The 26,428-nt window shown below is 42.4% G+C and overlaps 1 protein-coding gene across 1 annotated transcript in view; it reads left to right on the top strand.

The window, feature by feature from the left end:
• Window positions 1-24,769, top strand: part of RRN3 (RRN3 homolog, RNA polymerase I transcription factor) — a 36,624-nt gene extending 11,855 nt beyond the window's left edge. The window contains exons 7-18 of the mRNA XM_003916571.4: window positions 622-685; window positions 1,706-1,775; window positions 5,108-5,206; window positions 8,261-8,353; window positions 10,302-10,440; window positions 12,079-12,209; window positions 13,878-14,008; window positions 14,877-15,061; window positions 16,824-16,932; window positions 19,728-19,880; window positions 21,492-21,579; window positions 22,873-24,769. Coding sequence (XP_003916620.2) covers window positions 622-685; window positions 1,706-1,775; window positions 5,108-5,206; window positions 8,261-8,353; window positions 10,302-10,440; window positions 12,079-12,209; window positions 13,878-14,008; window positions 14,877-15,061; window positions 16,824-16,932; window positions 19,728-19,880; window positions 21,492-21,579; window positions 22,873-23,034 — 1,424 coding nt within the window. The 3' untranslated portion in view covers window positions 23,035-24,769. The remainder of the gene's footprint in view (window positions 1-621; window positions 686-1,705; window positions 1,776-5,107; window positions 5,207-8,260; window positions 8,354-10,301; window positions 10,441-12,078; window positions 12,210-13,877; window positions 14,009-14,876; window positions 15,062-16,823; window positions 16,933-19,727; window positions 19,881-21,491; window positions 21,580-22,872) is intronic.
• The last annotated feature ends 1,659 nt before the right edge of the window (window positions 24,770-26,428 follow it).

Genomic DNA, 26,428 nt, shown 5'->3' with positions numbered 1-26,428 from the left:
AGTAAAGCACAGAACACCTGGCACCTATCCTGGTAAGTAGACTGCAACAAATGACGACCTTTGATAAAATGTTTTTGTTATATTTAGCATTGATATGCAGTCAGTTGTCCTGAATGCATTATTTATATAATTAGTCCATTTAGTTTTCATTGATGGTTGTGAGAAAAAAATCTTGAAGTTATTATTTCTGTGATAAATTCCGTTTTGGTTAGCATGTGTTTTTAGCTTCAAGTATGTCACTTTTTTGTTTTTTTTTTTTTTTTGAGACAGAGTCTTGCCTGTCGCCCAGGCTGGAGTACAGTGGTATGATCTCGGCTCACTGCAGCCTTTACCTCCTGGGTTCAAGTGATTCTCCTGCTTCAGCCTCCTGAGTAGATGGAACTACAGGCGTGTACCACCATGCCTGGCTAATTTATGTATTTTTAGTAGAGATGGGTTTCACCATGTTGGTCAGGCTGGTCTCGAACTCCTGACCTCAGGTGATCCACCTGCCTTAGCCTCCCAAAGTGCTGGGATTACAGGCGTGAGCTACCGCGCCCGACCAGCATGTATTTTTAGCTTCAAGTGCGTTGCCCTTCAGTTTTGTTTTGATGCTCATACTCTCAACTTTTCTCTTTGCAGATCTTCCTGCAAATTTTGACACATGTCACAGAGCCTTGCAAATAATAGCAAGATATGTCCCATCGTGAGTATACTTTTCCTTATTTTGAATGTTCAATTCTCAAGAAAATTGTAATGAATTAGTAAAAATTATAAAATGTTAATAGCATTAAAGCTTGAGTCTTACATTGCATGTTTTTTTTTTTGTATCCACTTGAGGAAACTACATTCTGCAAAAAGTGGCATTTCCATTTTCTATTTATTATCTTTGATTGTTTTTCAAAGTTTGTATGCAGATTCTCCCCCAATTTTGTATGGTGGTTGGAATTTTGCTTTTATCTTCAACAGATACACTATCCAAACATTTTCAGTGAGAAACCCCTGTGTGTGTTTGTGTCATGCCATATGAATAAAAATTGCACTTCTAAGAAAAGCTTTTCAGGTTTGTGGGTTTCTTTTGGAAGGGTGGACTTCTAGTTCCCTCTGTCCGTTGATTATTTGTTAACTTGAAACAATCCATCTTGATAATTTTTTCTTCTTTTAAAAATAATATACATGTGTAGTGGGAAATGTCAGCAAAAAGCTCCCTCTGATTTGCTCTCAATATCAGAGTTAACAGAAGCTTATTTTCTCTAAGTCATTATAGATTTTCTCGGAAGCTATACAATGTAAGTTCCAGTTCTGGCCGGGCGCGGTGGCTCACGCCTGTAATCCCAGCACTTTGGGAGGCTGAGGCGGGCGGATCACCTGAGGTTGGGAGTTTGATATCAGCCTGACCAACATGGAGAAACCCCGTCTCTACTGAAAATGCAAAATTAGCCGGGCATGGTGGTGCATGCTTGTAATCCCAGCTGCTTGGGAGGCTGAGGCAGGAGAATAGCTTGAACCCGGGAGGCGGAGGTTGCAGTGAGCTGAGATTGCGCCACTGCACTCCAGCCTGGGCAACAAGAGCGAAACTCCGTCTCAAAAAAAAATAAAGTTGCAGTTCTTTGCGGTAGGGGTTCTTGTTTGCCTCCTGTATCTGTCCATATTTGCTTTTAGAATGGTAGTATTACTTTTCTAGAAAGTAAAGTTAACATGGATTGATTTAATTTTTTAAAAATAGGACACCGTGGTTTCTTATGCCGATACTGGTGGAAAAATTTCCATTTGTTCGAAAATCAGAGAGAACACTGGTAAGAAATCTTTTCATTGAGAAAATCATGGAAAACTTGTTTGCATGGTTTCGTTTTAGATGATGTTAGGTCTTTTTCTTTCTGTTTTTTTTTTTTTTTTTTTTTTTGAGACGGAGTCTTGCTGTGTTGCCCAAGCTGGAGTACAGTGGCGTCATCTTGGCTCATTGCAACCTCTGCCTCTTGGGTTCAAGCAATTCTCCTGCCTCAGCCTCCCGAGTAGCTGGGACTATAGGCGCCCACCACCATACCCAGCTAATTTTTGTATTTTTAGTAGAGGTGGGGTTTCACCATATTAGCCAGACTGGTCTCTAACTCTTGAGCTTGTGATCTGCCCGCCTTGGCCTCCCAAAGTGCTGGGATTAGTAAACCACTGTGCCCGGCCGATGTTATGTCTTTTTCTTTTAAAGGTTACTTTGTCTTCTAGACTTTGATGTCTAAGAATTTGACTCAGATTCCTTTCTTATCAAGCGGCTATTGGGGATTCCCAGTGCCTTTTTCTGTTATTACTATGTGCAAGTCAAGGTGTGAGTTCATTTCAGGAATATCTGTAGTGGCTTCATGCTTATACAAGAATTACTAGAAGACAATAGTTCTTGTATTACTAATTGTAAATATGCCTTATTTTAACCTGAAAGCAAAGCCTTCTGTAGAAGCATTGTGCTTAAGTTTTTGTACAACGTTCAGATCATCTGTGCAGTTTTTAATAATTAATAGTGATTGCCGTAGTATAAAACCAAATCTAGTAGCATACAAAAATAATTATGTGCCATGACCAAGTGCGATTGACGCTAGGTATGCAAGATTGAGGTTTTTTTTTTTGTTTTGTTTTGTTTTTCCAGGGAGGGAACAGTTTCTCTCTGTCACCCAGGCTGGAGTGTAGTGGTACCATCTCGGCTCGCTGCAGCCTCTGCCTCCCCAGGGTTCTAGCGACTCTCCCACCTCAGCCTCCCGAGTAGGTGGGACTACAGGAATGGGACACCACACCCCACTAATTTTTGTATTTTTGGTAGAGACAGGTTTTGCCACATTGGCCAGGCTGGTCTTGAACTCCTGACCTCAAGTGATCCACCCGTCTCCACCTTGCAGAGTGTTGGGATTAGAGACGTGAACCACCGTGACCGGCTGAGATTGATTTAGTACCTGAAAATAAATTAATAAAATATTTTATAGCAATAGAACAAAGGACAAAAACCACATAATCATCTCAGTAGATGCAGAAGTATGTGACAAAGGCCAAAATCCTTTTATGACAAAAACAGAAGGAAATTTTCTCAACCTGATAAAGGGCATCTGAAAAACCCACAGCTAACATCATATTCAATGGTGAAAGACCAAAAGTTTTTTCTGAAGAATAAGAACAAAACAAGGATGTCTGCTCTTGCTGCTTGTCTAGCCAAGGCAGTTAGGCAAGAAAAATAATTAAAGGCATCCAGATGGAGTGGAAGGCATAAACTCTTTTGCAAGGTGATTTTATATGTCATCCTAAGGAGTTCACACACACACAAGACATTTTAGAGAGAATAAATGAGTTCAGCATGGTTACGGGACAGAAGACCAACATACAGTAACCACTTGTCCAAGACAATTGAATAGGGGAGAATAGACTTCAACAAATGCTGCTGGCAGAAGTGGACATGAACATGCAAAAGAATGAAGCATATGGATATCCATGTACAAAAATGAACTCAAAATCAATAAAAGCCCTACATGAAGAGTAAAAACTGTAAAACTCTTGAGAAGAAAATAGGGGTACATGTTGGATTAGGCAGTAATTTCCAGATTTGATGCCTGAGTACAAGTGACCAAAGAAAAAATACATCAATTGTACCTCAAAATTAAAAATTGTTATGCTTCATAGGACATTTTCAGGAAGATGAAAAGAATCCCCAAATAATGGGAGAAAATATTTCTAAATTTTATGTATGGTAATGGACTTGTATATGTAAAGAACTCTTACAATTGAATAATAAAAGGGCAAATAGCCCAATTGAAATGGGCAAAGGATCTGAATAGGCATTTCTGCAAAAAAACACATGGAAAGATGCTCAGCATCATTAGCCATCAGGGAAATGGTTTCACTGATGCCCACAAGGATGGCTATATTCAGGATGAGAAGACAGTAACAAGTGTTGACAAGGATGTGGAGAAATGGGAACATTGGAACTGTCATATGTTGCTGTGGGAATGTAAAATGGTGCAGCTGTTTTGAAAATAGCCTGGCATTTCTTAAAGGTTAAATGTAGAATTACCATGTGACCTAGCAGTTCCATTTCTGGGTTTATACCTGAGAGAAATGAAAATATATGTCCACAGAAAAACTTGTACATGGATGTTCATAGCAGCATCATTCATAATAGCATCAAGTAGAAGCAACTCAAATGTCTGTCAGCTGATGAACAGATGACAAAACGTGGTACAATAGAATATTAGCAATGAAAAGGAATGCTTTATGTGTTACAACATGATTGGACCCTAAAAACATGCCAAAAGACTGTATTATATGATTCCATTTATATGAAAGGAATGGTTTACATGTTACAACATGATTGAACACTAAAAACATGTATTATATGACTCCATTTATAGGAAATGTCTCGAAGAGGCAGATTCATAGACTAGTGGTTGCCAAAGTCTTCATTTTTTAGGGGTACACTACTAATGGATATGGGATTTCTTTTTAGAGTGATTAAAATGTTATAAAATTGCTGGCTGGGCACAGTGGCTTATGCCTATAATCACAGCACTTCGGAAGGCTGAAGTGGGAAGATCCAAGAGGTGAAGACCAGCCTGGGCAACATAGCGAGAACCTGTCTCTCTAAGAGGAAAAATTAACCAGATGTGGTGGTGTGCACCTGTAGTTCTAGCTACTAGGGAGGTTAAGGAGGAAGGATTGCTTATCCCAGGAATTCAGGGTTACAGTGAGCTATGATTGCACCACTGCACCCCAGGCTGAGAGAGAGCCAGACCCTGTCTCTAAAATAAAATGTTCTGAAATTGATTATGTTGATGGTCACATAACTCAATATATTAAAAACTTAAATTGTATACTTTAAGTTGGTGATTGTATGATTTATGAGTTTTATCAATACAGCTACTTAAAAACCTACAGTTTTGCAAATTAAAAACTTCATTTACTGAGGATAATTGAAATGATTATACCTAACATAATACATATGTAGAAACAGTACAGTTTTGTATTGCTGGATAGTCTGTTTTTTTCTGTTTAAATATTTGAAACTAAAGATTTCAATTGTGTAATTGATGTTTCGCTTACATAATTGTGAAACATTTATTCTCTGTTGAAATGTTTTATCTTATGTTTTCTGCTTTAGGAATGTTACGTTCATAACTTACTAAGGATTAGTGTGTATTTTCCAACCTTGAGGCATGAAATTTTGGAGCTTATTATTGAAAAGCTGCTCAAATTGGATGTAAGTATTGAGCAATCTATTTTTATTTTCATTTACTGACTTGAATGTGTTATAATCACAGTATGTGGAAACAATAGTCAGTGATAGAAAAGAATCCACTTGGCCTCCACTTGGCCAGGCGTGGTGGCTCACACCTGTATTCCCAGCACTTTGGGAGGCCGAGGCAGGCAGATCACCTGAGGTTAGGAGTTCGAGACCAGCCTGGCCAACATGGTGAAACTCCATCTCTATAAAAATTAAAAAAAAATTAGCCAGGCATGATGGCGGGTGCCTGTAATCCCAGCTACTCAGGAGGCTGAGGTGGGAAAATTGGTTGAACCCGGGAGGCAGTTCTTGCAGTGAGCCAAGACTGTACTGCTACACTCCAGCCTGGGTGACAAAGTGAGACTCCGTCTCAAAAGAAACCACTTGCGCCATTCTTTGCTTCCTTCCTTTAAATGTGTCTTGAACTCCATCTGTGTATGTGCTGGGAGTTGTAGACAGTTCCTTCTCATGATTGGAGAACAAGGCGTTAAATACATACTTAGCCAAATGTAAAAGTATGGTTGTGGAAAATGCTATGAATGAAACATACATTATGAGTTAGAGAAACTGATAGAATCGCAGTGGGGTCAGGAAGGGATTCCTAAGGAAGTGATTTTTCTTGTTTGGCCTTTCTTAAGGGCAGATTATAATTATAAACAGCTAAAACTTTGTTTAAGGAAGCCCGCACTAAGGTGCAGTGGGAATGAAAGAAAGTGGTGGATTCTAGTGACATTGTGAGGAAAGGTGAACTGGTCCTCGAGACTGGTTTGGAGGAGGGGAGGCAGATAGTAAGGGAAAGGAATCCTTCAGAGGTTGCTCCCTGTGGAGTCGAATCGTAGTGTTGCATTCATGGCAGGCAGAAATATCAAGAGGAGGCAGTTGAGAGAGGAGTTCCATCTTGGCCAGGTTCAGTTGCTGGTGGGCAGCCTACTAGAGAATACTCACTGGCAGTGGTGGCTGCAGGTGGGGACCTGAGCATAAACCTTTGGAAAGATACAGTTTAGGACAGGGGAGGAGAAGGGTGATCAGAAGTATGAGGAAAACCATGGGTCTGGATGCTCAGGAAGGATCTGCTGGAAGGAGGAGTTTGGTCAGCAGCATCAGATACTGCTGTCATTTTTTGGAAGGATGAAAAGTGCAACAGTCCTTGGATTTAGTGGTTAGAAGGTAGTCTTTGTTGCTTTCTGGAGGACCATGTCAGTGAAGAGGCAGAAACTGCATTTCGAGAGGGGATGTGTGGGTGGTAGGGAAGCAGAAGTAGGGCTGTAGTTGGTCGCTACAACCTTGGTGCAGGGTTGTGGTGGAAGGAGGGGACAGAGCAGGGCTAAGAGGCGTGGTTCAGGAGTGGGGAGATGTGAGCAGGTTTGTGGACTGAGGGAAGAGGAGCTTTGGTGGAGGAAAACATTGATGCTGTAGGGAAGCAGGAAGATGGAACGAGGTCTTAGAAGAGCTAGAGCTTGGGCCCATTGGTGCAGTGTTCACTTGGAGTTGCACTTCTCTGGCCAACTGTATATGTACTCTTTGTAGTGTTTCTCTGGTATATACTTAAAAGGAGCATTTTAGAATGTTTACAAAGAAGGTCAAGCATAGATAATAAAAAATGGCATGGTTTGAGTGGTATGTTAAGATATTTGAATGGTGATATACCAAAATAAATATTGAGTAATTCACATTTGGCTTGCAGTTTATCATTTTTCTGCTCAGTTGATTGATGATATGTTTATTACACAATGTGTCTGTGAGTGTCTTGTGCATAGAGATTTTATTAGCCCATTTTCATGCTGTGATAAAGACACAGCTGAGCCTGGGAAAAAGAAGAGGTGTTTTATTTGTTTGTTTGTTTGTTTGAAACGGTGTCTTGCTCTGTTGCCCAGGCTGGAGTGCAATGGCACGATCTCGGCTCACTGCATCCTCCACCTCTTGGGTTCAAACAATTCTCTTGCCTCAGCCTCCTGAGTAGCTGGGATTACAGGCGCATGCCACCGTGCCCGGCTGATTTTTTGTGTTTTTAGTAGAGATCGGATTTCACTGTGTTATCCAGGATGGTCTTGATCTCCTGACCTCATGATCCGCCCACCTCAGCCTCCCAAAGTGCTGGGATTACAGACGTGAGCCACCGCACCTGGCTAAAAAAGAGGTTTAATTGGACTTACAGTTCCATATGGCTAGGGAGGCCTCAGAATCATGGCGGGAGGTGAAAGGTACTTCTTACATGGTGGCAGCAAGACAAAATGAGGGAGATGTAAAAGTGGAAACCCCTGATAAAACCATCAGATCTCATGAGACTTATTCACTATCACGAGAACAGTATGGAGGAAACCGACCCCATGATTCAAATTATCTCCCACCGGTCCCTCTCACAACGTGTGGGAATTATAGGAGTACAATTCAAGATGAGATCTGGGGCCGGGTGCAGTGGCTCACGCCTGTAATCCCAGCACTTTGGGGAGCTGAGGCGTGTGGATCATCTGAGGTCAGGAGTTCGAGACCAGCCTGACTAACATGGAGAAACCCCATCTCTACTAAAAATACAAAATTAGCTGGGTACAGTGGCGCATGCCTGTAATCCCAGCTACTTGGGAGGCTGAGGCAGGAGAATCGCTTGGACCTGCGAGGCGGAGGTTGCGGTGAGCTGAGATCTTGCTGTTGCACTCCAGCCTGGGCAACAAGAGTGAAACTCTGCCTCAAAAAAAAAAAAAGAAATTTGGGTGGGGACACAGAGCCAGACCATATCAGAACTAAAATAAATGCTGAATTTGTTGAGGCTACCTGGCATAGAGCATCATGTGATAGTTCTTGTCGATTTTATATAAGTATGTAGTAAAAGGGGCTTGGTTTATTATATTTAAATTCCTTCATGACCTAGGTCAATTTACAGGCTTGCCCCATAATTGTGTATTGTGTTGGAGTGCGATATAAGGCACTGATCTGGACACCTTGAACGTGTTTATATCAGATGAATTTCCATCCCAAAGTAACATAGTTGTATATTTAAAATCCTTCTATTCTTTTTTTTTCCCTTTGTTATAGGTGAATGCATCCCGGCAGGATATTGAAGACGCTGAAGAAACAGCAACTCAAACTTGTGGTGGGACAGATTCCACAGAAGGATTGTTTAATATGGTTAGCATTTTATTAATGAAGTCGACATGAGGTTTATCATAATCAAAGGGTGGAAACAGCTAGTGCTGCTTATCTTTGTTAAGACTTTAGATTGAAAGAATTAAAATAGTTTAGCAAACTTGAAAACGATTCCTTATATGAGTAATTTGCTGCCATGTCATTTAGCACTTAGCGTAATTGGTTTATTTGCAAGGCTTTGAATTTGGGTTTGGTGAAGTACGTTTCCCTTTTGTTCTTATAACTTTTAAGTGTTTGTTTTTGTAAGCCAGATGCTGTTTGTGAGGGTGTGGTTAGTAGAAAAGCACACTTGTTTAATTTCTACATTTTACCACTTGGACGCTTTATAGCATTACTTGTTTGGGTGGTATCTGAAGTTGGGTACAGTGGAAGGAGAGTCTGAGACAGGGATTCAGGTGCCCTTGGGACAGAGGGTGTCAGGGAGCAGAAGAGGGCAGGGGAGCTTCAGGGGTGGGTCTCTCTTGGGAGGTCGCTACAGCCTGATCCCACCAGGCCCTCTGGGGCGTGGATTGCTCTACAGAGTTAGGTCCCAGCTCGAGACCAAGGAGATGTCCTTTTCTGACGCCTTGTCCATCAGTCATTGGTTCTAGCGGGGAGGGGCTGGAAAGAGTGCAACGGTGGTCCTGGCTCCTTTCTGCTCAGGGCAGCTCTCTGGAAAAAGTAGGCAGCTGTGAGCTGGTGGCCACCAGTTCTCACAGCAGCGGGGAGGTGGATATCCCGACCTGGAAAAGGGGGCCTGGCACCAAAAGCACCCACTCTGGTGGGCACCAGGAATAGAGGTAGGGGACATCTGTAAGGTTTGCATGGCTAGCGCTCATTGGGTCTTCTCAATGAGAATCAGAAACTGGTGCTGAGTCTTGGCTTTTATTTTAAATTTCGCAGGTGGTTCTGATTCACATCCCTGAATGAGACCGCTGCCTGGAAAGGTGTCTGCATTTCTTTCTTTCTTTCTTTTCTTTTGTTAATTTTTAAAAAATTTTTTATTTTTTTGAGATGGAGTCTTGCTCTGTTGCCCAGGCTAGAGTGCAGTGGCACTTTCTCAGCTCACTGCAAGCTCTGCCTCCTGGTTCAAGCGATTGTCCTGCCTCAGCCTCCCGAGTAGCTGGGATTACAGGCACCTGCCAGCATGCCTGGCTAATTTTTGTATTTTTAGTAGAGACGGGGTTTCACCATCTTGGCCTGCTGGCCTTGAACTCCTGACCTCGTGATCCACCCGCCTCGGCCTCCCAAAGTGCTGGGATTAAGGCATGAGCCACTGCGCCCGGCCCTTTTTTTTTTTTTTTGGTTTGAGACAGGATCTTGCTCTGTTGCCCCAGCTGGAGTGCAGTGTTGTGTGATCTTGGCCCATGCCAGCCTCGACCTCCTGGGCCCAAGTGATCTGCCCACCTCAGCCTCCCGAGTAGCTGGGACTACAGTACTGCCGCACCTGGCTACGTTTTTTTGTATTTTTGTAGAGACAGGTCTCACTATGTTGCCCAGGCTGGTCTCAAGCTCCTGAACTCAAGTGATCCTCCTACCTCAGCCTCCCAAAATTTTGGTAATCACAGGCATGAACCACTGTGCCTGGTCCATTTCTTTGTTTTACTTTTTTTTTTTTTTTTTGTGGTAGAGGATGGAGTCTTGCTCTGTTGCCCAGGCTGGAGTGCACGAACTTGGCTCACTGCAGCCTCTTCCACCTCCTGGTTCAAGCTATTCTCCTGCCTCTGCCTCCCGAGTGACTGGAATTATAGGCGTGCGCCACCACGCCTGGCTAATTTTTGTATTTTCAGTAGAGACAGGGTTTCACCGTGTTAGGCAAGATGGTCTCGATCTCCTGACCTCGTGATCCGCCCACCTTGGCCTCCCAAAGTGCTGGGATTACAGGTGTGAGCCACTGTGCCCGGCCCACATTGAATTTTTTAATGTTAGTATTTACTTTTTGTCTTCAAAGGATGAAGATGAAGAAACTGAACATGACACAAAGGCTGGTCCTGCACGACTCGACCAGATGGTGCATCCTGTAGCCGAGCGCCTGGACATCCTGATGTCTTTGGTTTTGTCCTACATGAAGGATGTCTGCTATGTAGATGGTAAATCACACTAGCTACTGTTTATTGAACACCTGCAGTGTACCTGGCTTTGTGCTGGGCATTTTCCATCCATTATCTCTAGTACTAATAAAAATCCTGTAAAAATATCTATTGAGTATGAGTTTAAGATGGTTTAAAGAGGTCAAGTTACTTGCCAGTCACATAGCTTGAAAATGGGACTGGGATTCCGGCTGAGTTATATTTGTCTTCCGTCTTTTCACTGATTGTTGTATTGAAAGATTATAGAGTTTGGCCAGTTTTAGATTAAATTACGCTCAGGTTGCTGAATGCATTTAAGAATGATGTAGAGGGCACTAATATATGGTGTTCTGTTACGTATTGAGTTCAGAGGGTCTTTGTCTGGCACCGTTGTTGTGCCGGTGTTAGTACTATATGTGCTTCTTGCCTTCATGGAACTTTAAAGGCTTTGCCATGCGAAAACAGAATTTTTTCCCATTCACACTGCTAAGATTTAAGATGAGCTCGGTGAGTCAGAATAATAGAACTGGAATCTGAATTAACTGCATTACTATTTTAATGGTCTTGTTGTTACGAAAATAATACATGTTGATTAGAGAAAATTTGGAAACTACAGGAAAGGATAAAAACAATTTAAATGGCCACATTTCTTCTATTCAGAGAACCGTTATGAGCATTTTGAAGTTTGACGTTTTTCCCTTTTCTGTTAGCGTGTGTATATGTAGGAGTGAATTTTTTAGTGGGATTTGGGGGTCACACTAAACATGAATGTTTCATAATCTGCCCTTTACATGGATGCTGAAGGTGAACATTTTCTCATATCATTGCCCGTTTTAAAATAATTGTTATTGAATCCCAGCGCTTAGGCCAAGGTGGGAGGATCACCTGAGGCCAGGAGTTCAAGACTAACTAGCCTGGGCAACATAACAAGACCCCATCTCTAAAACAAAATTTAATAATGAATGTTATTGATCACATGGGTTTAACTGTCTCTTACTGTTTTCACCGTTATAAGTAATAGTCATAATGAACATCCTTGTGCCATTATATTCAGTTGTTTACTAGCAGAAAAATGATTGGATCAGAGGTCTTTTGCTACACGAATTGTAGAATTGCCCTTCAGAAGGGTTTGCATTTCTGACCTTGCCACAGTGTGTGAGGTGAGGACCTGCTTCCTTGCAGGTGTTAGATTATTATACTCAGAGGAAAATCTGTGCAAACTAAAAATAGCATTTTGTTTTCATCATATTTTAATGGATAATGTCTGTCTTTTTTTTTTTTTCTTTAATAGACACGGTCTTACTCTGTAACCCAGGCTGGAATGCATTGGTGGCACAAACATGGCTTAGTGCAGCCTTGACCTCCTGGGCTCAAGCGGTTCATCTGCCTCAGCCTCCCATGTAGCTGGGATCACAGGCATGCCACCATAATTTTTTGATTTTTTGTAGAGACAGAGCCTCACTATGTTGCCCAGGCTGCCCTTGAACTCCTGGGCTCCCTCCCACTTTGGCCTGCCAAAGTGCTGGGATTGCAGGCAGGAGCCACTGTGCCTGGCTGGATAATGTTTTTTAATGGTGTTGTGTTCTTTATGAAAAATCTGGCAAGTGAAACTTGAAAATATGCCTTTATAAAAACTGAGATGCCAAATTTTCTCCGTAGGTAAGGTTGATAACAGCAAAACAAAGGATCTGTATCGCGACCTGATAAACATCTTTGACAAACTCTTGTTGCCCACCCATGCCTCCTGCCATGTGCAGTTTTTCATGTTTTACCTCTGTAGTTTCAAATTGGTGAGTAAAAATGTGATTAACATTATCTTAGCTTATTTTGTTTTTGCCCGAAGTTTTTCCCTAAAAACTGGGGTGGATGGAGACCATGAAGTAAATAATTCTTTTCCTTGCGCTTACTTGCTAGTCTGCTTAATAAAATCGCATACTCTTTTCTTTTTTTGTTTTTTTCCTTTCTTTTTTGAGACACAGTCTTGCTCTGCTGTCCACTGCTGCAACCTCTGCCTCTTGAGCTCAGATGACTCTCAGGCCTTACCCTCTCGAGTAGCTGGGACCACAGGTTACCACACCTGGCTAATTTTTGTATTTTTAGTAGAGGCGGGATTTCGTCATGTTGGCCAGGCTGGTCTGGAACTCCTGACCGCAAGTGATCTGCCCGCCTCCTGCCCCCTAAAGCATTGGGATTACAAGTGTGAACCACTGTGCCTGGCCCACATTGCCTTCCCGTACACTTGGAGAGAAAACAGATTGCTTCCTGCCAGCCCAGCTAGGTGCTCCGAAAATGTCATCCTGCCTTTTGGTCACTAGGTGGTGCTCTTCCCTTAAGCCTTTCTCTATTAAAATCTCGTGGGGTAATTAACTGTATTTCCTTTATTCTTTCCAAGGGTTAAGTTGGAAAGAATAGCCCAAACCAATTTATTAATCTAGAATTTTAAAAACTTTAGGCTGTGGCTTTTTTTTTTTTTTGGTGGGGGAAAGAAGATAGAAAGCTTTTGCTTCTCTGCAGGGGTTCTGTGGCTTCCTAGAGGTGGGGAGAGTGTTGGTCATGGGAAAGGAGGTTGAATTCTGTCTGCCCACATGGGCGCGCCTAGCTTTAGAACGGCGCTATTTAGGAGAAGTTGGAAGTTACACCCTTTGGTGAGAAGCTGTGTCTGTTTTTTCCCATGACTGGCGGAATTACTGAAATACCAGCTGTACATGAGTCCGTGTTTCCATTCATGGTTGAGTTCAGTGTGTACAGAGACCAGAAGGGAGCTTTGCACTCACAGGAGTGCCCGTGTGGAGCTCCGTGGGATGCGGGTTATTGTTGATCACCAGTTCTGGCTGACATTGGAATCACTTGAAGAGCTTTTATAATATGCAGATTCCAAAGCCCTGTCACAAACCTATTGAATTTGTACCTCCCAGGTTGAATTTTGTTGTTGTTTTTTATTTTGTTTTGTTTTGTTTTGAGACGTCGTCTCACTCTGTCACCCAGGCTGGAGTGCAGTGGCATGATCTTGGCTCACTACAACCTCTGCCTCCTGGGTTCAAGTGATTATCCTGCCTCAGCCTCCCAAGTAGCTGGGATTGCAGGCACCTGCCACCATGCCTGGCTAATTTTTGTATTCTTACTAGAGACAGGGTTTCTCCATATTGGCCAGGCTGGTCTCGAACTCCTGACCTCGGTGATCCACCCGCCTTGGCCTCCCACAGTGCTGGGATTACAGGTGTGAGCCACTGTGCCCGGCACCAGGTTGATTTTGATGCTTAGCTAGGTTTGGGATCCGTTGAATTAACACCTGAGATGCCTTTTGTTTTTAATGTTATTCTCTCAACATGTTTAAAAAATGAAGACCATGACATACTAGAACTTTTTCCTACATTGGTGAAGTAAAAATCTTAGGATTTTGATAGCCAGATTATCTTAGGCATTAAAAAAGATCACACCGACACCCTCTCTTTTTATAGGGATTCGCAGAGGCATTTTTGGAACATCTCTGGAAAAAATTGCAGGATCCAAGTAATCCTGCCATCATCAGGCAGGCTGCTGGAAATTATATTGGAAGCTTTTTGGCAAGAGCTAAATTTATTCCTCTTATGTAAGTAGCCTAATTTTCCAAGTACTTTTTAATATCATGCTTTAAAAAGAGTTATAGCATTGTCTCAAGTCAGAAATATCTCCCTTTTTTTGGGGTATGTTTTTAAAGTGAATAAAATTCCTACTCTGTGCAAGATGTTTATATTTCTAAGCAGTGATTTTAGAATAAAGTGTCCCCTTTTTTTATATATAAAACCCCATATGTAAGGCTTTTGTCATCTCTTCTGTGTGGTTGCACTTAAAGATCCATTTGTTTTTGTGGATAGAGAACAGTGTTGTATACTGTTTTGATTCTTTTTGTAGGTTTATCATTTTTTCATTTGCGTTCCGAATCTATTGTATCTGTTAAAGCTGAAGAAAAACCCTTTTAAAGGTAATAGACCTATCTAGAAGGCCAGTTTCTTCCAGTGGCCCATGAAGATATCTTTGGACAAGGATGCTGTTCAAACCTTTCCCCAACCACAAAATTATTGACCATAGGACTTGACTAGGATGCATCAGGGAATACTGAAGTCCACCAGACTGTCTTTCTCTTGGGAGATGTTGGTGAACGTGTCCTGTTTGGCCAGTCACCCTAAGAGGGTACCTTTGAGATGGTTAGGAGAACCTGCTTTCCATCCCTTGGGACGTCCTTAGGGGCTCACCTGTTCCTAGAAGGTCAGAGCTACTCTGCCTTGTAATTGGAAGCTTGTCTTCCTACGCACCCATCCATATCCTTCCTTTCTTTGCTTTTCCTCTGTGCCCATGGGTATTATTTAAAGAAACATATGAACTTAGCGTGGTTTGTAATGAAAGGCAGTTGTGTGTTTTTATGTTATTCTGGTTTTTTTATGAAATACAAAGTTGACTTGAATTTTTCTTTTCTCTAGTACTGTAAAATCGTGCCTAGATCTTTTGGTTAACTGGCTGCACATATACCTTAATAACCAGGATTCGGGAACAAAGGCATTCTGCGATGTTGTTCTCCATGGACCATTTTACTCAGCCTGCCAAGCTGTGTTCTACACCTTTGTTTTTAGACACAAGCAGCTTTTGAGCGGAAACCTGAAAGAAGGTCGGTGTTGTGGGAGTGCAGGACTGGATTTTCCTTGTGTTCTTGTCACCCTTTAGAATGGTGATTCTTTGCTTTTTTGAGATTTTTATTAAAATCTCTGGATTCAGAAAACTGCATGTACACTCAAACTTTTAATAATCATTTCAAGCAGCTCATAGGCCCCTGCAAACCCCTTAAGATGGATTTGAGGTTAAGAAAGAGGTTTCTGCTTTTGAAGGTTTGAAATGTGAAGATGTCTGCAGAGGTGAGGCTGAGCCCTGGGCTGTGCCAGCGCCCTGTACAAAGCTTCAGGTGGATGCACCTTCTCTTTGTTGTCCTTGTAACAGCCCAGTAAATGGCAGGTGTTCTCCCTTTACAGACAGCACCAAAGCACAGGGAAGTCATTTTCCCAAGATCACATGGTTATTGGCAGGATTAGAAAACCGAAGCCAGGTTCAGCTGAGCCTAAAGTTTGGGTTTATATAGATTAAACGCTGCCTGAAGCCTTGAGACTTAATTCACCAGTATTGCTTTGCTAATTTCTAATAGTTACTTATAATTCAAATCTGTCAGTTGAAACTTATTAGATTAGTGTATTTTAGTTGAAGAGAGTCTCCAAGAACAGTGTTTATAAGTCATTGTAAATTGTTCTGTTTATGAATAATTCACATGGTTTTGTGGGCCACTTCCTCTCAAGCGAGGTCCCTCAACCTCACACGATTGACATTTGGGTGCATCATCCTTCATTGTCGGGGGCTGTCCTCTGCACTGTAGGATGTTTAACAGCCTCCGCCTACTAGCTGCCAACAGCAGTCCCCGACCACCCCCAGTTGTGACAACTAAAACTATCTCCAGACACTGCCATGTGTCCTCTGCGGCGGACATAGTCTCCTTGGGTTAACAGCCAGAGCTCTAAACTGAAAGTTGTACGTGTTGCATTATATGTATTTACCTACATTCTACATGCTTCTAAAAAGATGTTGTATGAACTAGTCGGATGAGGTTTTATCACAAGGTAAGTAAATATCAGCTCTGCTTTTCTTCGTATAAATTAATGCCAGGAATCTGAATTGAAGATCTTGTTTTTGTAAGCTGTGACATCCCATTTAGGTAATTTTTATCAAAATATGCATCAAAGAAACTCCTAAGAAAATACACTTAAGTACAAGTTGGTCAGCTTGCCTTTTAAAATAAATGTGATGTCTTTCTTTTACTCATGTAGGAGAGAATTATATTCATTAAGAAAGTGGTTTCTGTCTAAATTTGCCTTCTGTTGAGGTAGAAGGCACATTTGGAGTTCTCTTGTTTGGAAAAAAAAAAACAAAAAAAACTACAAATGACTACTGTGTACCTGAAAACAGCGCTCAGCTTCACTAATGAGACGTGCAAGCTAGAATCAAATTGCTGTTTTGTTTTGTTGCCTGTCATGATCGTCAGCTGAAACCAAATCACAAGGTGTTTTTCCCCTCTGTATTAACTCAGCATATACTGAGCTTACAAACGTGTGAACTTCCAGTTGTCATGGAATCTTACAGCCTGCTACTTCCTGAGTTTTCTTTAGAGAAGCTGCCTTGGTGATCAATGAATGTGGTTAGCCTAGTGATACTCTTCTGGGCCATACACTGTGTGACTATCTGCATGGACCTTTATTTAAAGCATTTCTGCAAATAATTAAGTTTTTTTTTTCTTTAATGTGTGATAATTTGTGCTATTAAAGATATCTTACACTTTTCACTTACATTTGTACCTCTAAAAAAATCTTTTTTTTTTTTTTTAACCAAAGGTTTGCGGTATCTTCAGAGTCTGAATTTTGAGCGGATAGTGATGAGCCAGCTAAATCCCCTGAAGGTTTGCCTGCCCTCGGTGGTTAACTTTTTTGCTGCAATCACAAAGTAAGTTATTTACACTTTCTTGATGGGAGTTATTTAAAATATTTTTATTTATGTTTATCTAGTATTATAAGAGTCTGTTAAATTTCTGTGAAATTAGTAACATTATAAAAGGCCAGGCGTGGTGGCTGACACCTATAATCTCAACATTTTGGGAGGCTGAGGTGGGAGGATTGCTTGAGGCCAGAAGTTAAAGACCAGCCTAAGCAACATCGTGAGACCCTGTCTCTACAAAACATTTTAAAAAATTAGCTGGGTGTGGTGGCCTGTGCCTGTAGTCCCCACTACTCAGGAAACTGAGGTAGGAGGATCACTTGATCCCAGGAGGTCAAGGATGCTGTGAGCCCTGATTATACCACTGCACTCCAGTCTGGGCTCCAGAGTGAGGCCCTGTCTCTTAAACAAAAACAACCCAGTCCTTGCAGGAAATATTGTAATACAGCTATTGTTTTTGTACTTTAATGGCATTGGAAATTGCTGCTACTTCTTATCCAAAGGGCATAATTCAGCAGAAGCCTAGGCACTTTGAAATAAGTAAGGCAGCCAGTAAGCTGAGAGGGGCAAAGCCATAGATGCTTATTAGAGTGACTCCTGTAATAGTAACAGAAATAAACTGGACGTGAGGCAAATGTTGACCAGTAAGAGATTGGTTTAGAGAGTACTGTTCTCTCAGGTCTGGTAGCTATGGTTAATTCATAGCCTTTCCTCTGTGCCGGGCAGTTCTCAGCACTTTACGTAGAACTCATTTGATCCTCAACCCTCTAGGATGAAACCCTGTTTATCAATGGGGAGGTGGAGGTACAGAGAGCTGAAATCACTTAACCTGAAGTCATAGAGCTAGACTGGCGGCACAGATTTTAATGTAGTCTGGCTCCTTCGTAAGCTTTCACTAAGTTATTCTGCTTTATGGAGAAAACGAATTGGAGAATTGAATATTTAATGAGGATATTCAGGCCGGATCATAGCCTATAATCTTCAACAGGTAAGAGCCAGCAGCTTGCTGAGCTCCTTCAGCCTCTTTAGTTCTCCTTTGCTAGGCATCTGGTTCAAGGTAACCTCTCTTCTGAGATCTCAGTGATAGTGAAGGATTAGGAAAAGGCATCAAGAGACCGACAAGCAGCAGCAGTGAGTGGGTGGAGGCTTCAGCACGTTGGTTAAGATGGTGAGCAGCTCAAAGAGTGAGGACGGATGAAGAAAGCAGAGGCCGCTGCCCTAGTATATTCTCGGGGTGGGGACAGAGGACTGCATTTGTGAACCAGCTGGTCCAGGGGCTCTCAATTTGGGGTTGGCATGCGCATTAGAGGTACAGAGTGTGATGCCATGTGAGGCTGAGAGCAGGGGAATGAAATAAAGGTCTCTGCCTAGGTACAGATATTGTAAATAAAGGTGTGTACTGTTCTGCAGCTATTGCTTTTGCCTGCTTGATGGTTTTGAGATTGAACCATATTGCCACAAAGCTTTATTTTGATTTTAACTGCTGTGTTATGTTCTGGGAATCTTTTTTATTGAGTCTTTGTTGGGATTTCATTTGTTAGTTTTTGTGTTTTTTTTTTTTTTCCGAGACAAGGTCTTGCTTTGTCACCCAGACTGGAGTGCAGTGGCGTGATCTTAGCTCACTACAAGCACCGCCTCCCAGGCTCATGCAGTTCTCATGCCTCAGCCTCCCGAGTAGCTGTGTCTACAGGCACCTGCCACCACATCCAGCTAATTTTTGTATTTTTAGTAGAGATGGGGTTTCACCATGTTGACCAGGCTGGTCTCAAACTCCTGAGCTCAAGTGAACCGCCTGCCTTAGCCTCCCAAAGTGCTGGGATTACAGGTGTGAGCCACCGTGCCCGGCTGGCTGTGTTCGTGTTTTAGTGCTCAGGAACATTCCTGTGTGTGTGTCCTTGTGTGTGGACACATGCTTCCTTGTCACACACCCGGAAGTGCGGTCAGCTGCAGGGTTGTAGGAGATGCAGATCTTCAACTTGACCTGATAGTGCAAACCACCCTCCAGTGTGGTTTTGCTGATGTGGCCTCCACCAGGAGGAGGGGTCAAGTGCCGTGAGCCTCGGCTAACAGGACAGAAATCAAATCGAAGTATGTGGCTTGAAGTTGCCATGGTGACCTGGGAACCTGAGGTGGAGAGTGACAGAAGCGAGATCTAAGTCCTCATCTTGGAGAAGCTGTCCAATAAATAATTTTTCAAGTTGCTCAATCATTTAGAGACAACTACCAGAAAAATTAAAAACGTAATTGTCTTTTTGATTTTATGCTTTCTTCTGTGCATTTAACTGTTCTCACTCTGCATGTCTAGCCTGTTTCTGAGGTCATGACTTAGTCAACCCCATGTCCCTCATTCAGTAAAGGCTTATTTCTTCTTCGGGGCTTCTTCAGCAAGTCTCTTCACCAACCGCTATTTCCTCCGGAGTAACTCCTGAATCCCTTTTCCACCAACCCTCTACTTCTTTTGCAAACAGTAAAAATAAAGACACCTGTAGTTATGTAATCTAAGAGTTTTGCCTTGCAAACAGTTATTTTTAATGAGTAATATCTATTACTCAGTAAAATCTAAGCCCAGTTTTGCATTCTGAGTGATAGCCACATTTTCTTTCTCCGTAGCAAACTTGCAAATAGAAGACCCAGAGAACGGTACCCTAGAAGTGTTACTTTCTGCTTTATATTGTTATTTTCACTAGCACTTGTTATGTTCAGCGGTTTCTCTGTGGTGGGTACAGTTGTCACACGCAGCTCACATCTGCACAGTCACTCCAGCGTGTTAATGCCTCTGTTTGTGTTGTTTTTTTGTTCCACAGTAAGTATCAGCTCGTCTTCTGCTACACCATCATTGAGAGGAACAATCGCCAGATGCTGCCAGTCATTAGAAGTACAGCTGGAGGAGACTCGGTGCAGACCTGCACAAACCCACTGGACACCTTCTTCCCCTTTGATCCCTGTGTGCTGAAGAGGTAGGTACTTTAAACCTTGACGCTGGAGGAGGTGGATTTATACGTGATACACGTTTGCTCTTCCCAAGATTGGGATTTAGGGCTGTTCGCCAGAAGTGGCCCTTCCTCGCTGTTGATGAGCGTCTCGTGGTCTCCCTGCGAATATTTCACAGGCCCAAAGTGGAGGATGCCTAGCAGGACTTGCCGAGTGGCGCAGGCACCCCAGAGTGGGTGGATCTTTGCCTCACTAGGAGCCAGATTGATACCAAGGGTTTTTGTTTTATTTTTTATTTTTCTTTAAACTGTTATTTAAACATATAAGGTTGTGGGGATAACAGTGCCAGGATAGGGGAGGGTGCTGTCTTTTCTTGCTGCATAATTTTCTGTCAAGTGCCTTGTTCCTTCCTCTAGAGACCACATCCCATTCTGTTGCACAGGATAAACAAAAAACAAACGATTGGCTGGGCACAATGGCTCACGCTTGTAATCCCAGCACTTTGGGAGGCTAAGGCGGGCAGATCACTTGAGGTCAGGAGTTCGAGAGCAGCCTAGCCAAGATGGTGAAACCCTGTCTCTACTAAAAATACAAAAATTAGCTGGGTGTGGTGGCAGGCGCCTGTAATCCCAGCTACTTGGGAGGCTGAGGCAGGAGAATCACTTGAACACGGGCGGTGGAGGTTGCAGTGAGCTGAGATTGTGCCATTGCACTCCAGCCTAGGCGACAGAGTGAGAGTCTGTCTCAAAAAACAAAAAACAAAAAAACAAAAAAACCCACGATTTATGTAGATAAATTATTCTAGAAAACCAGTGGGCCAGCCTTAACTTGGCACTTGTATAAGGCAGCAGGATTTTTGCTTATTATGGTTTCTAAAATAACTAGCAGCATCATGACCATCTGGGATTGTCTGGTCCCTGAAGTCTTGGTTGACTGAAACCAGATTAGTTGTTTTTCCTAGACTTACTTTTCAGCAAATTACTACAGAAATATAAATAAGAGAGTTCCAGAATATTAGTTTCATTTTCATTTGGATATACTACATATAACTGACTTGTCAGTCTTTGTAAAGTTTAGAAAAAATTTCACTTGAAAATGGAAAGATGAAAAACGGTAGTTCAATACTCCATTGGCGTCAGTGAATGAACTCTTATCCAGAAAGAGCCACATTAGTTACAGCATTTACATAGAGGGTTTTTTTTTGTTTTGTTTTGTTTTTTTGAGATGGAGTCTTGCTCTGTTGCCCAGGCTGGAGTGCAGTGGCTTGATCTCGGCTCACTGCAAGCTCCGCCTCCCAGGTTCATGCCATTCTGCCTCAGCCTCCCGAGTAGCTGGGACTACAGGCGCCCGCCACCATGCCTGGCTAATTTTTTGTATTTTTAGTAGAGATGGGGTTTCACCATGTTAGCCAGGATGGTCTCGATCTGCTGACCTCGTGATCCACCTGCCTCGGCCTCCCAAAGTGCTGGGATTACGGGCGTGAGCCACCGCGCCTGGTAATAATTTAATGTAATTATTTGAGCTGTAGTTTTCACTTCTTGGTTTTGGGTAGTAGGTCTTGTGAGAAAAGATCCAAACTAGTTTTGACTTCTGCTGAAGTATTTAACTTGACTTTGAAATGTGATCTTTGTTGACAGGTCAAAGAAATTCATTGATCCTATTTATCAGATATGGGAAGACATGAGTGCTGAAGAGCTACAGGAATTCAAGAAACCCATGAAAAAGGTCAGTTTGTGATTTATTGAGCACACTCTCTCGGAATCTCCTTTCTGGTTTCAGGTCATAGTGATATAGTAAGCGGCAAGTCGCTCATGCGTGTAATTCCCGCACTTTAGGGGGTCAAGGCCAGAGGATTCCTTGAGACCAGCCTGGGCAACACAGTGACACCCTGTTTCTACAAAAAAATTTTAAATTAGCTGGGTGTGGTGGTGCACACCTGTAGTCCCAGCTCCTCTGGAGGCTGAGGTGAGAGGTCAAGGCTGCAGTGAGCTGTAAATGCGACTCGGCACTCCAGCCTGGGTGACAGAGCAAGACCCTGTTTTCTTTAAAAAAGCACACTGAAACCGTGTCTTACTCCTTCTGCCTTTATAAATTCCAAACCCAGGTTTTGTTGTTATGTAGAGTCAGTCTGTGGCTTTTTTTGATAAATTGCTTAAACGGGATACCTCACATACTGACATGTGAGAAGCAAAGGTTGATTACAAATTAGCTGACCAAATTTAGATCTTTGCTACTTGCGCATGCTCACCAAGTAACAATCTCCAGTTGACCCATGTTAAAATTGCCCCAGCAGTTTCCATTGGTTTTATAGATCTTCATGGATGGGTGGCGAAAATGCAGGTTGCAACATACCCTCCAGGTCACATGAGGCGGAGCTGAGAGTTACAGTTAGAGAGGAAAGTTAGAATCCAGTGATGAAGAATTTTGCTGCTCTGTTGCTTGGGAGCACATTTGTTTTTGCGTTAAAAGCAGCTTCAAGATGGCTTTTTTGTTGTTTTTAATAAGGAACCATTGGAAAGGTCATTTCATCTTTTTCTTTATGTTTTGTGTTTGTTGAGGGGCGTGTAATTCATTCACATTGTGTTAGGTACGAGAGCTCTAACACTGGGCAAGAATGACTCGTCATGTTTCCTGTCCCCATTGAGCTTCAAATCTGTTTGCAAGTCAGACTTTAAACAAATGATTACAACATATGATGAGCAGGTATGTGGGTATGTTGGTAAGAAGGAAGTGCTTCTCAGAGGGAGCTTTGTTCTGTTGTGTTTTGTTTGTTTTTTTAGAGACATGGTCCCGCTATGTTGCCCAGGCTGGATTCGGCACTCTTGAACTGAAGCAGTCCTCCCACCTCAGCCTCCTGAGTAGCTGGGGCTACAGGCGTGTGCCACTACACTGGCTTTCTTTTGAAATTAAGATACTTTATTCACCATCTTTACAGATGTAACACCTTCCTAAGGAAGGAATTGTTGAAAGCTTTTCAGTCAGCACTGATCTTACTGATGATTTCTGATGTTTCTACAGGAGATAGTGGAAGATGAAGATGATGACTTTCTGAAAGGTGAAGTGCCCCAGAATGATACCGTGATTGGGATCACACCGAGCTCCTTCGATGCACATTTCCGAAGTCCTTCAAGTAGTGTGGGCTCCCCACCCATGTTGTACATGCAACCCAGTCCCCTCTGACCACAGAGATTTGTGACTGAGATGTGACATTTGGGATTCCCCATCACCCATCATGCCCTCAGCACCCAGCTCGTGCCATTGGGCATTGATGGCATTGAACTAGAACGAGTGCCTGCCTCGGCTGTGGCACTGCCAGGTTAGACGGAGTCAGGCATCTGAAGACTAGGTGGGTTTTTTTTTGTTCCCCTTACAGACAAAATGAAAAGACTGACTGTCATGTGCAATATTTTTCAGTGGGGTTGATGATACATTTGGAAGGATTTGCTTGTTTAATATGTACATTTTTTGTGTTAACAGCTTTTTGACACAGTTACCGGGTAATTTCTAATATAGGCAGCAGACTGTTTTCACGGGTCGCTGTTCTGACATGGGTTTTGTCAGGTCCGTGGTCCTGGGATTTTGCTGATCAGCTTTCAGTGAAGAATCCTCTAGGATAAAACTCCTATTTAAAGACTTTAACTAGAAAGTGTTTATTTTGGCTACATTGTTCACCTTCTGCTGTATTGGCATTTGTCTGTTGGGATTTCAAGGGAGTGTAGAGAAGATAGAAGGAAAGCCGAGAGCTGGCACGACGTGGTCTGAGACACAGCATTGGAGCTGGCACTGAAGGAGATCTCCAGGGACTTCAGAGACCAATAAAAGCCCATAGGGAAGAGAGAGAAGATTTAGGGAAACAGAATCAGACCTGTAATATCCTTGGCACAGCAAAAAAATGGATTTAAAAGACAAAAAATGGAGGTCCAGGTAGATGTAATTCACATGGACTGAAAGTGAGCCTGGGCTTGTGTAAAACACATGAGATTGTATTTGACCCCTTGGCTCTCAAGCGTCCCGTTAGATCTAGAAATGCTCCTTGGTAGCCATTAAATCGAGTCGGTTTTGATCTGCATCAGTTGGTTATTGAGATTTCTTTGTTCAAACAGGAACATTTGTTTAGATTCTTTGGTGTTAACGGTTTTGCTCACAACAGTAGGTGGAAGTTCCTAGTGCGGTGTTCATCTGATGGCTGTGCGTATCGTAGATTCGGCCTGGTGAAATCCTTCTCAAAGCCTCTTTTTGTATTTTTATGACTAAACAGAGGAAGTCTTCAGAAGACCTCGCTTTATAACAAATTTGTGCAAAACACTGCTAGAGTCATTTTGAAGCTCAAGCATTTTCACTTTGTTTCTTAACATGTGTATTTTTGTTTACTGGTGAAAATGGCCATCTTTAAGCATATTTATTTTCTGCCACTTCTATTTATTTAAAGGCAAGCAATATTTTCTTGATCATAATATTTTGTAATGAAATACTTCCTGTTTCCCAGGGCTTTGTATGTACTTGTATAATTACATTGAGGGAAATGTAGAGTTTGAATTTCAGTCTGTAAATACTTTTTTGGAAAATAGAAATTTTTATTGCTTTAAAGTTTTGGATATGGGTGGTTTTCTTTTCGGGTCTTGGTAGAAAGTCATTTGAGAACGTTAAGGTTCTCTTTTTAACTGCTGGTAAAATGTGGATTTTTGTATGTTAGATAAAATGAGTAAATGAAATTCCCCAGAAATTAATAGTAAGTGGGGTCTTTGTGGGTTGGGAAGTAGTTTTAATGTAGAAAGACATTTACAAATAAGTCTGTTTAATTTCAAAGGAGTTTGTGAAAAAAAATCCATGGTGAAAATAAAACAATGACATGGTTAATCTGGAACTTCCATTCTTATACCAATAAAAGGAGGTACCTCAATACATGTTCTTTCAATTGCTGTGTTTTGTTTTTTTTTTAATTTAATGTATGAAAGCATTTTGCAGTGGAAAACTCCTGAGACAATGCTGTTGAAGAGGGAGAAATTGTGCTGGTGTGGCAGGGAGCTCGATGAACTTCACTGGATGCCGGGCTGAGGATGGCTTCCATGTGCACCATATGAAGTATCCGCGACTCTCCCTAATCACACCCAGCCAAGAGTGATTGAGGCTTAAGCAGGTCCAAGGGAAGGAGACACTTCTTGCAAAAAGTTACAGGCTTTTGAAGGGCCATCTATGGGGAAAAATACTGTAAAATCTCCTTATAAGTTACATGCCAACAATGGGAATTTTCCCTTTCACTGAAAAGCAAGCTGTCAGTTGTAGGCGTCTCCAGGGTCTGTCCTTTTGTCTGTGTGCTCTGGTTTGGTCTTCCTTGATGAGAAGTGGCTGAATTTTTACAAGTCAACTTACCGATTGCCACGGGCTTCCTTTCCTAACCAGCTGTTTCACCTTGAGCAAGTTACCTAACCTCTCTGAGCGCTAATTAAACTGTAAAATGGGAATAAGATACTAGTGTAAGGCTTTAATAATTCGATTCATGTGCAATTTAATGGCGGTTGTTTTCTTGTAAGAAAGGAAGCACTTTCATGGGAAGCTTTTTTTGGTTAAAGGTAACTTCCGGCTGGGTGCGGTGGCTCACGACTGTAATCCCAGCACTTTGGGAGGCCGAGGCGGGCGGATCACGAGGTCAGGAGCTCGAGACCATCCTGGCTAACACGGTGAAACCCCGTCTCTGCTAAAAATACAAAACATTAGCCGGGCGTGGTGGCGAGTGCCTGTAGTCCCAGCTACTCGGGAGGCTGAGGCAGGAGAATGGCGTGAACGTGGGAGGCGGAGCTTGCAGTGAGCCTAGATCGCGCCGCTGCACTCCAGCCTGGGCAACAGAGCCAGACTCTGTCTCAAAAAAAAAAAAAAAAGATCCATTTCTTCCATAATGGTACCAACTTAGATCTGAACTGGAGAGGAGGAACCAGTGTGTTTCCCTTGCTAGGCAGTGCTTATGATGGTGGTTCTTAACCCTGGGTATGCCCTAGAATCAATCCCTCAGGGCGTGCTGAGAAACTAAGTATGCCCAGGCTCACATCACACACCAATTCAACCTCTGATTGAATCAGTCTCCAGAAGAGGGATCTGGACATGGATGGTTTTTAAAGCCCTCTGGTGATTTGAAGGTGCAGGCTGCCTTCAGAACTGTTCATTGGTTTACAACTGCAAGTGTTTTTGTTTCAACTAATTGAACATCCAAAGCTCCACCATGTTTTCTTCCATCAAATGCTTTCCTTTTGTGTGTTTCAGTCTGACTGGATCGTTGAGTAGGATTTATAATGTATGTAATAATTTGGGGCCAGGTGTGGTAGCTCATGCCTGTAATCTGAGCACTTGGAGAGGTGAGCAAAAGGATCTCTTGAAGCCAGTAGTTTGAGATTAGCCAGGGCAACATCATGAGACCCCCCATCTCTATGTTAAAAATTTTGAAAAACAAATTGAGATCCTTTCACTAAATATTTACTAAGGTTCTATATAATGTTCCATCTTTTTTTTTTTTTTTTTTGAGACAGAGTCTCACTCTGTCACCCAGGCTGGAGTGCAGTGGTGCAATCACAGCTCAACTGCA

The sequence above is a fragment of the Papio anubis genome, chromosome 18 (genome assembly GCF_008728515.1).
Source record: "Papio anubis isolate 15944 chromosome 18, Panubis1.0, whole genome shotgun sequence".
NCBI classification, from domain to species: domain Eukaryota; kingdom Metazoa; phylum Chordata; class Mammalia; order Primates; family Cercopithecidae; genus Papio; species Papio anubis.
Note: the sequence above shows the minus strand (reverse complement) of the source record. Positions and strands in the feature narration are given on the sequence as shown.